This window comes from Pinus tabuliformis, chromosome 7 (genome assembly GCF_031772625.1).
Source record: "Pinus tabuliformis cultivar Carrire ecotype Pingquan chromosome 7, CPIR1, whole genome shotgun sequence".
In the NCBI taxonomy this organism is placed as follows: domain Eukaryota; kingdom Viridiplantae; phylum Streptophyta; class Pinopsida; order Pinales; family Pinaceae; genus Pinus; species Pinus tabuliformis.
Window position 1 is genome coordinate 603,483,427 of NC_142293.1, and position 11,411 is coordinate 603,494,837.

The following is an 11,411-nucleotide window of genomic DNA, read 5'->3' on the forward strand; positions in this document are numbered from 1 at the left end:
AGCAGAACCAGCTGAACCAAAAGGCAAGCCTTGTGATCTAGCGAAATTCGGAGTTTGACCAAATCCAGCTGCAAAACCTCCATAATCAGCAAAGTTTCCTCCTAAAGGATTATAAGGAGTTGATAACCCCTGATACGGATTCCAAGCCGAAGCTAAGGGAGGAATACTTTGAAACGAACTAACTGTGGAGTACGGCCTATTTCCTTGTTGACCGAAAAACAGATTCGCAGTTCCCGTGCCACTAACCCCAGGGTTAGTCGAACCTTGGAAATGATTGCTGCTTTTTCCTATAGAAGAAAAGGGCATGGATCCTGTTGTCGGGTTGGAATGTGGTATATGACCACTTCCGAAAGGAAAACCCTGTAATGAAGCCGATCCACCCATCATGGACGTGGCGGCACTAAATGGAACTGATGGAATACCCTATGAATGGGTGCCAAATGGGAAGAATCCAGAACTAAAAGCATTGGTTTGGGAATTTCCACTCGTGGATGGAATGGAGGTAGACCCAACTAAAGATGTGCTAGCAAAAGATTCAAACAAAGAAGCAGAGGAGATGGAAATCGTTCCTCCCCCTTGTACCGATGTTGGAGTCTGCATAGTTGTAGCACTTGTTATAGAAGCCATGCTTCCAGTAGTGGTCATCGACGGTAAGCGCGTAATGTGACCTGGACTTAACGGTCTATGCGTCGGATTCCCAACGTATTGTAATACTTCCGGATGGCTATATGGTAGGGGAGAATTCAGAGCCTCTAACGACTCTGAGAGTTCTTCTACCTCTATGTTATTCTCTGTTTGAAAGGGAACTCGAGAAAGAATTGGAGTGTTCCTCTCTTGTTCTGCGGAAGTGCCAAGCCTTGCTTGAACACTAATGCCCCCGAGAGGAGGACCAATCCCCGATGCATCAACTGCTGTGGGACGAAACCCACCAGCAATATTACTTCTGCGCCTTCTAGGAGAAGGCTCTAAACTTGGTGGTGAAAGACCACGAAGTCTTCCAGACGGTCTAGGTGATTGGTCAGCCACTTCGAATTTTTTGTTAAGATCTACCTAAAGACTCAAAAAATTGAAAGCTAGGCCAAGTAAGAGCATAGAGCACACACTATAAAGTCCCTAAAGATATCAGCCAGTCAAACAAATTCCAAGTATTTCTGCTCCGGGTGATTAGGACCGAACACCAAAATACAAGAAAGTGAATTAAGGGGCCTTCCGAAGATAGTCTGGGATGATGAGGGCCCAGTCCTATCAGCAAAGGTAACAGAGGAAGTTACGCTGACCTCCTAACAATAGCCTGTGCCGATGCAAGCCCCCAAGCTTCGTAAGGTTGCCCTCCAGTAGTACCGTTGAGAGTGATGCAACATCGACCTCAGGTGCCACGGGATTCCCCTCCGCAGCCACCTATGTAGATCCCTAGGAGTAGTAACTATGGATACCAACTCGTCGTAGAGGCCAGGTGGAACAGTCGTGAGGTAAGTTCAGACAAGTCACAGACCCTCGTGCTTAACTCCCAGATCCGGAGCTTTCCTGGTCTTCCTAACGCTATTGGATTTTCACTCACTATTCAGAATCCTATGTTTGACAGTTTAAATGGTGTTGGAGAGTTAACTCTCCACTCGGCTAATCCAAGGCCCTAAAATCCTAAAACTTGTTGGTGTATCTAACTTGATAAAAAAAAAAAATTAGTGAATTTTAATTAGCGCTTGATTTTAAAATAGGTTGTTCTTTAAGTCACGGGATAAACGAAAGTGAAACTAGTGGTGTTTTGATGCAAAAGAAATTAATAAAAACCAAACTACATGCAAATGCACGTGTTTTCGTTTTTCAATGAAAAGAAATCTCTACAGGGTTCAGAGGAACTTCAAATAAAACAAATTTTCCTTTTCTTTTCATTAATTCACGCTTCACACTCACAAAAGTTAGCAAAGCTATGGATGCCTAAAAAGATATGCAAATCTATCCTAATGAAACAAGTATATGTTGATGCAAGACTCAAAACCACTCTAAAATCAAGAAATGAAAGTTGCTTGCTTATCAATTTTTATTTTGTCACTTAAAATGTTTAGATGGAATATGAGATGCTACCATTCATTTCATGTAAACACTAAAAACAAGTTTCAAGACAAACAAAAAGCACTTTGTTTCACTAAAAGGAAACCAAATCAAAACAAAGTTCAAGAAAACAAAACCAAGTTTTTCAAAAAGTTTTCTTCAAAAGCAACAACAAGGATGTCTTTTCAAAAATGCTCTCAACAAGACTGAAACTTTGTGATTGAAGAATATGCAACAAAAACTTTTGAAAGTTGACACCACACAATGGATGAAAACTCAACAAAAAGAGATGTGTTTAAAGATGCTCTTAACAATCAAAAGCAACAATGAAAGCTTTGGCAACAAAGACCAAAAAGATCAAAAAGACAAATTTCAAGAAAGTATCAATCAACAACTTTCATGAAACAAAAAAGTGGATGGTCACAAAAAGCGGTTTTGTCAAGCAAACAAAAAGTCACCAAAAGCAAGATTTAACACAAAGATTGAGATCAATCTTCCTGCCTTGATGAATCAGAGCAGCCAAGATTCCCAGCAAGAAATCTTGCGTGCTTAAGCAAAAAACGATGACGCTTGCAACAACAAAAACAAGACCAACACTTCTTACAATCAGAGAGAATTTGGAACAAGATGCTTGCTATAAAACTAACAACTGATACTGGAAAGTGACTGTTTAAGACTGAATCAAACCATCAGATAGACCTTCAGAGACAAAAAGATTTAAAAATCTTGAAAATTGCAAGATATATGTGACTGTACTGATGTACAGATTGTGTGTATACGCGACTGTGCCTAAGGAAACCTGCGTATACATGGGTTCACTTAAGGAAACATGCGTATATACGCCTCTGTAACTAAGAAAAACAACGTATATAAAAGATTTCAAGAAAAATAAAAAAATAGTCTGAAGAAACTGGCAAAACTTAGAATTCAAGAAAAAACCACACAGCAACAGCAAGCAAACAAGCAGCTGAGCCCTGATTGGCTTGAAAACACCCAAACTAGGAACAACAACAGTGTTGTCCCCAGTGGAGTCACCAATTTTGTTAAGGGAAATGATCCCCTAGGGCTTTTGGGTTGAAACCCTAGCAGACTGAAAGTTGTCTATACAGAGAAACACACATTCACACAACCATTATGCTATTATAAGAAAATTCTATGATAAGGGGCATACCTGAGGTCCTACATTTGAGAAGGTCCTTTAGGGTCCAAACCCTTCTTCGAATTCCTTTTGCTCCTTTGACCTGCGAAACAACCAATTCCGAAGAGCACAACAATATATGGACAAAACCTTATAAAGAAACCATCTTCATGTTATAAAGAAAGGTAGTTAGTTATGAAATTTAAACAACCATCAAATATGAATTCTAACATGAATATCATAAAGATGAAGAAGATTTATATCAGGAACCAAGACATGTGTTTCTTTTATTATAGGCAATTAAAGTACAGAAAAGGAATAATTTCACTTGAGTCGTCCTTTCGCAGGCTCCAAGCAAAGCCTTCTTCCAGATTCGTCCAGCCTCAAGCCTTTAACAAACTCCTTCCATGACTTACTCCATGATATCATGAGTAGTGGATGGACATCAACGCACAAGGAAACAAGGGTTTCATGTACAAATGGGGGAAGTGCAGGAGGCACAAGGATCTTTAGACCTGGTCAGGGAAATCTCAGCATAATAACCTTTCTCTCTCTTCTCTCCTCCTTAGGCCTTCCCATTGAAGCCTTTTTATACTTCTCCCAAAGTAGTTTTTTAGTTGGGAGTTAGTTGGGAATAGTTGCGCCACGGGCACTAACAGGTGATCAGCAGGTAAAACTTGCGATCTCCACTCGAAATTAAAGAGTTTTATATTTTTTTGAGTGTTTTAATACATATACACGGGTTGGGTATATGCCTACCCGCGTATGCACACGTTTAACTCAGGGCAATGTCGCGTATGAGGGATAAAACACTGTTTTTTAAATTTTTGGACTAGGTCTGGAAGGAGGGGTTGCCCTAGGCCATGAGTGCAGTATCACAAACCATAAGAGTGGGATTTGGAGCTATAACATCAAGCTTGCCTGCCAGCATCCAGAGACCCAATCTGCAAGTGTTATGCTAGTGTCCCAAAGATTTGATCCACTTTTTTAGGCCTAGAGCCTAGGTCACTGCCCAGAGCCCAAGTCACTGCCCAGGATCGAATGATAACTTAAGTTTAGTCAATGAACAGGGAAACAATGATGCAAAAATAATAAGTTAAACAAGAACTTAATCAGATCCCTACTAACCATGACAAACATTTCGTTAAACATGTTGTAAGCATCTAATCTACAGGTGTAACAAATAGAATTAAACATAAGCATCTTGTACTTATCAGAGAATGGTGTATTTTTAAGAAAAGTTTTCCTAATTTAATTTTGTTGTAGCTAAAACAAGTTTTCATACCAATCCTTGGGTGTTAGGTTGAATATTATTAAACATTGTGTAACTTTCATATTGATCACCTTTGATAGGTTGTTTATTTGTTGACAAATGTAGTAACTTTTAAGAGTTTAGTCTCACTCAAATTCCACATTTCCATCCAAAATCAACTTAAAAACTTGAAAAATTATGTTCGTGTAGAAAAGATTAGTGATGAAAAAAATATGATAACAATATACTCATCCTGAATTCAACATATCACTTAACACATGATATAAAAATATACAATCACACATTTAAAAATATTCTATCACTCTACCATGAAATGGAATTACATTGGACAATTCAACATCACAATAATCAAAAGGTTTATGCCTCACGAATCTCACAAAATCAACGTGAACGATGGTATACAACTTATTCTGCACACAACAATGTTTTCAGTTAGTAGTGTATACTGCGAAAGCCACCGTCATTAAATTGCTTAACATTATGCCTTTGTAATATTTTTGATCGAGGTCCTAGTATGGAACATTAATTATAGAGTTACTCTCCAAAATACATTTTAAAGCACCGTTCAAACATTTTTTGAATTGGACTTCTATGACACAGCAATTAAGAGAATTCATTCGTCAGTGGGAAGGAACAAAATTATATCATTAAATTGCTTAACTTTATGCCTTTGTAATCTTTTTGATCGAGGTCCTAGTATGGAACATTAATTATAGAGTTACTCTCCAAAATACATTTTAAAGCACAATTCAAACATTTTTTGAATTGGACTTCTATGACACAGCAATTAAGAGAATTCATTCATCAGTGGGAAGGAACAAAATTGTATTTGTGGTCACGTTGTTTATGTTGTTATCTTCAGTTTACAAAAGTTTTTTGCTTAATAATATTAACAATAAATTATGTAGAGAGTAAGCTATTAAGAGAATTCATTCATCGAAAAAAATTATATTGTTATTTTCCGTTTAGAAAAGGTTTTTTTTAATAATATTAATAATAAATTATGTTTCTAAGGGAGTAAGTTTATAATGCATTATGTAATTACAAAATATGAATAAAAAGATTAAAAACTTAATACACTAAAACACCTAAATTTAATATAACTATTATTATTTCAAACCCAATATCATATCTTCAATTTAGCAATTATGTACTCCTCTTTACGCCTTCTGGCGTAATTGCCAGGAAATACAATATGTTTGAGAGTTAAAAAGAGAAATCCAGCTTCGTTGCTGTTATAGTGCATTGCCAAGCTTTTAACAACATTTTCCTATTATTGATTTTCATGTGTTTTTGAAAAATATCAGGAAACAAAGTTCAAACGTTTCATTTCACAGGAAGAATTCATTTTTTAGAACGTTTTATTATAGGCATTGTAATACCCCATTTGCAGACTATGACGCTGCAACATTTTGTGAAAAGGCCATTTGGTAATGATTGAACGACGTTAATATACAATAATTCCATGAGATGATGGCACCGAGCTAGCCCTAAAATCATAAGCCATGTTTTCGTCACATGATTTTTTCTCCGAGGATTATTTCAGAGAACGAACGCCTCTTTGTTCGCTTAATTGCAGAATCTTCAAACGTATAGCGCTTGTATCGAACCTCGAGGTAAATTGCATGGCCTGAAGGTAGTAAACAAATTAATGAAACCTGAGCATTGCAGAAAAATTCAACCAAATACATGAAATTGGATGACTACATTCATATAATTCCTACCTTAACCTGTATATTATGCCAGGCCTTGTCACCGGAGACGAAAGTAGAAGCATTGATAACATCTAATTTTTCTTCTTCGAATAACAAAAATAGTCTAGACAAAAGGACTCCATCTGCCTGTGCTGTCTGAACTGTTACTAGAAGAACCGGTCCCGCAGCAAAAATCCTCACTTCGGTCGAAATTGCATGTGTGGATTTATTGAAATTTACTTCATCTATCAACATTTGGGAGGTATCAGAGGCTTTTAATGCCCTTTCAGAGAGTCTTTTGAGGGTCATCAATTCGTCTCGTTGCCTGGAAAGTGTCTGGATCTGTTGTCTCAGTTGAGAAACGCACTTTAAAGCCCCACGTACAATGGCAGGCTTGCTAATTTGTTTCTGTAAAATTTGAAGGAGATATTTATATCTTGTTTAGCAAAAATAAAAGAAGATAGTCACTAGCGCACGCCCATAAAAAAAATCAACATCATTTGCACGAGACATTATATTGTTTACCTGTGTTTCAGTATTGGAATGTGGAAGTATGGATTGAAGCTTTGCATAAATAGCATTCAATTTCTGGCGACTGTGTCGCTCTTTAGCGTTACGAGAAAGCTTTTTCGCGGCAATGTCCTCGCTCTTATTGCACCCCGATCCTTTCTCAGTGATTTTCTCGGGCTCAAAAGAATTGCAGATAGCATTATCAACAGAGTACAATAACTGAGCATCGTATTCCAGTGGGCTAGAGGAAACCCAAGAAAATTGAAGACCCTCTCTCCCGTAGCCGCAGTCATCCATGATAAGTTGAAACTCGAATTCTCAGGCAAGATTATGTACTTTGAGAGTTGCTCTAAGAGTGATTTTTCAGGCGCGATTTCATCAGTTGAGAAAAAGAGCCTAACACTCGAACGACTCTGGTGGAGGTAACTTCTCTTCTATAATTGGGTTGGATACTACTGGAAATAAAAGTACAGCAGAAACCAGATATAATGTACAAATGAATATCCAGATATAATGTACAAATGAATATCCTTTATCAGAAACAGTTTCTGCCTTCCGATTGCTGTGAAGTCTCGTAGACAAGCAGCTAGGCTTGCCCACATATTAATATTTAAACGTGTCCGAGAATATTGGATACTCTTCCGTTTATCATGCGTTATGTACTGAAACGCATCCGCTAATTTGATTGGTTTAACATAGTGGATAAGTATGAGGGTTGGCCCAGGAGATTCCTCAAGCAGGCTTCCGTTCACACATGAGATGATGAAACATTATAAATCGAAAGGCTCTGAGGTGAAAAACTGAAGAGGTTTTCCGGTACGCTTAAATTCGTAAATTTTTAAACGGGTAATTAGTATTTCTAGCCTGGAAATTACAGATTTTATAGAGATGTAGTGATTTTTCTAATACTTTTCTCAAGAGTAGATGGGGGAGTCTATAGAAAGGTGTGGTGATTTTTTTAACACTTTTCTAAAAGATTGGGAGTCTAATCTAGGACTAGGCTCTAATGCCAGAGGTTTGGGGTTACATCAATTTTTAGTGTGGAAATTACAAATTCAATAAAAGTGCAAAGGTGATTTTTCTAACACTCCTCTCAAAAAGTAGCTCCTCTCAAAAAGTAGCTGGGGAGTCTAACCTAACCTAGGTCTAGGTTATGATACCAGAAGTTTGTTGTTACACCAAAACTCCCTGATAAAATTGGCAAGTATTAGTAAACTTTCCAAACTAGTAAACCCAGTCACAGTGTGGAAATTACAGATTGCATTTAAATGCGGTGATTCCTCCCACAAAAACATTATAAACTGATTGAGGTATCGCATCAACCAACAAACCCGGAGACTTGCCTTACTTCAATTACTGCGTGGTTAGCTCGTGACCTCACGAGCTTTTCTTCGGTCCAGCACGGGCATATTTGGTAAACCGACATTTTGTTGTCCTAAACAACGTGAATATATGTGGATTACATATGTTTGTAGTTTTGGCATTTTTTCCCATCAAAATTATAGTTTCAACGAATTTGGTACGACCAAATAGATATAATAAGGAAACGGAGGAATCAAATAGCGTTATATCGATTAGGACATGGATAAACCTACATAACCCAGTCGTATCATTCATGAAAAATTCTATAATAGTCTATCGCTGACCCCATTGACGTTATAATATTCCATGGCAGAACGGGTAGATTCACCGTACCAAGAGCCGCAAATTCAGCGTTCCCAGTTTCCTGATTCTCTCTTAGTTACGGACCGCGTGTGACCCTCTTTTGGTGATTTGTTGTTTTCTTATTTGTTCTGAACGTTATCAGAAAAATGGCAATGTTGTATCATTACTCTTCGTCCACAGATTTTACCTCTGATTTGTACAAATCTTTTATTCTCCAGCTATCGCTCCAAGGATCTGTTAGCAGATTTTACCGGCAGCTTAAAATGACAGTGTGAATGGCTATTTTTTCTGATATGCGTTTTGCTGGGTTATCGCTTTCCTTTAATTGTTTCTTTAAATGCTTTCTCTTTGGCCGGCGCATAGTAAAGAGAAGTTCCTCTGGCTGTTTCTATTTTTTTGGAGGCTTTTTTTAATGTGATGATTATGTCGTGAGTTGTTGTGTGTAAGGAAAAAACGAGTGCTTCATTTATGGTTTGTTGTGGATGGCTGATTTTATGTTCCAGTAACATTTGATGTCTTTGAACTTTTTAGTTTAAAAGAAAAGAATTTACATAGAAACGGATGGGAAAACTTTTATTAAATTAAATAAGGATAACTTGAGCATGAAACTTAAATTCCACAATCCAGCATATCAGCAGATACTTAAATTCTGAGGCAGACAGATTATTAAAGAATGCTCTGGATTTGGAGCTTGATGGTTTACATGTATCTATTAAATTGCAGGAGACTTGGCTCGATGCTGGGAACTTTCCAATCCCTTGCTAGTACTTGGATCTCTCTATCCCAAGAATTTTTCCTATTTCCAAACTGCATACTATCATTTTTGGTTGATTCAGGATGACATTACCCAATATTTCAGATGACTGCTTCAGCATCTTTTTTGGATGATTCTTGATGGCAATACCCAATATCTCAGATGACTGCTTCAGCATCTTTTTTTTGTTTTATGATCGAAGACTCTATCCATGTGATGCTTGAAATCCTATAGATAGTCTTTGAGAATATGAAGATCTGTAAGAACTTCTTAATACTTGAATATATATCTGCTTTTTTCATCTGAAAAAAAAATTGACCATGAAACCGTTTTTAAAAATATAATTTATTTAAGTTTATAATCTTATTTATGGGACATATTTTAAACTATTTGATAAATTATTAGTTATATATTTATTTATTAATTTTAATGTTTTTATTTAACAGAGAAATTGTTTTTATATAATTTAGTTTATGCTGTCCTAAGGAATTATATTTAATGGTGGAATGTCAAAAAAATTCAATTATTGGGAAAGGTTCTATTTTCATGAGGGGTTAACATAGAGCTATGGAGCCACTTTGAGGTATTGGCAGAGTATTCCCACACTAAGTAGATTAGAGTCTCTATGAGTAACTCAATGGGTGATATTGCGTTATGAAATATTATGTAAAGTATGCAATATATTACGTAAAAGGAGGTTGTGCTATGAAGTATTATGTAAAGAATGTGATTAGCCCATAAACAATGTGTTGGGGTCGTTGTCGTTTCACTTACATGTTACAATGTTAGTAGTTGGAACTGACCCATGTCACACACGTATGAGCCTACCGACATGTTACATTGTTAGTAGTTGGAATTGACCCCATGTCACACAAGTATGAGCCTCGCCCAATTGTTGATTCCACTGCTCACCAAGTTAAAGGAAATCTAATTTATATCTAAATATTATAAAAAATTCCTTCCAAAAAATTCTAGTAAATATATCAAGCATTTTCTTATTTATATTATAGCACAACAAAATCTATTTTTTTTATTAAATCTTAAAACAAAAAATAATGTCGAGATCCAATTTCATTGAAATAAATATTTTCTGTTACAAAATAATGTTAGGGTACAACTTTATTTAGATTTTATTGTCACACTTTTCTCTACACCTTACACCTACAACTTACACCTTCCTCCCATGTCGTCAGGAATTCATCATGGCCAAATTGCTTCAAGTGAGATAGCACTGCATAATACTTTGTAATTCACTTCAATATAGAACATGGAATAGTAAGGTACTTCTCTTTTCAAGTGAGATAGCACTGCATAATACCTTGTAATTCACTTCAATATAAAACATGGAATAATAAGGTGCTTCTCTTTTCCTCCAGTAAACAATGCCTTATTGTATACTAAATCCATCTACAATAGTAAGTTCAAGTTTTCTATCTTCTAGATCATGTCCAGAATCAAATGTTAAATCTTAATAACATAAGAAGTCAATATTTGAAAAAATACCGTCTCTAATAACTACATCGATACTTCATTTTAGTTATCTAATAACTCTCTTGGATATTATCCAATCACTTTCATGTTGCTTGGTGTTTTAGCTATCTAATAACTCTCTTGGATGCTTCTTAATCTCTTTCAGGTTGCTTAATGATGAAATAGCTGTATAATAAGAGCTCTTATTTTGGTTAAGCAGTTTAAAACTCTCACAATATGTTCATATACGGTGTTAGTCACTGGTTATGTATATTCATTGCGATAAATCTTAAATCTTAAGAGGCTATTTTAATGAATTAGACAATGGTCTACACTCATGTATGTCGAATCCCTTAATAAGTTTATGTGTATATCGAATCCCTTAATAAGTTTATGTGTATACGTACTTTTATTGAACAATATGTTGTTGTCTTCCCTCTCTATCTCAATGCCTAAAGAGTGATATATATATCAAATATTCCTCATGTCAAATTCTTGTAATAGTTTAGTTTTAATGTCATTAACATGTGAAACATATTCATTTTAATGATGATTTTGAAAAAACTGATTAATTAGGAGATATAACATGAGATATAGAATTATGATATGTGTAAAAATAAACATTAGTAAATAGTTTTATAATAATATTTTTTAATCAAGAAGGTGAATATATTTATCACATTCGAAAAGAGATCTATAAGTATGTGTTATTTTATTAGTAATGAACATATGGATCGTATTTAAAAGAATGGTTGAAAATGGAGATAAGGATAGTGAGTTGGAAAAATGGGTGCATTTGTTTAAGTAGCAAGAACCACAAGGTATGTAAATACATATATGAAGACAAGATAGTCAACT

At 35.9% G+C, this 11,411-nt stretch overlaps 1 protein-coding gene across 1 annotated transcript; it reads right to left on the reverse strand.

Annotated features, from left to right (window-relative positions):
- Positions 1-6,169: 6,169 nt before the first annotated feature.
- On the reverse strand, positions 6,170-6,961 carry LOC149248886 (transcription factor bHLH101-like). The gene is made up of 2 exons (XM_089456128.1): positions 6,680-6,961; positions 6,170-6,562 (listed from the first exon to the last, which is right to left on the reverse strand). Exons 1-2 carry the CDS (start codon positions 6,959-6,961, stop codon positions 6,170-6,172), a joined length of 675 nt encoding a protein of 224 aa, XP_089312254.1.
- Between the last annotated feature and the right edge of the window lie 4,450 nt (positions 6,962-11,411).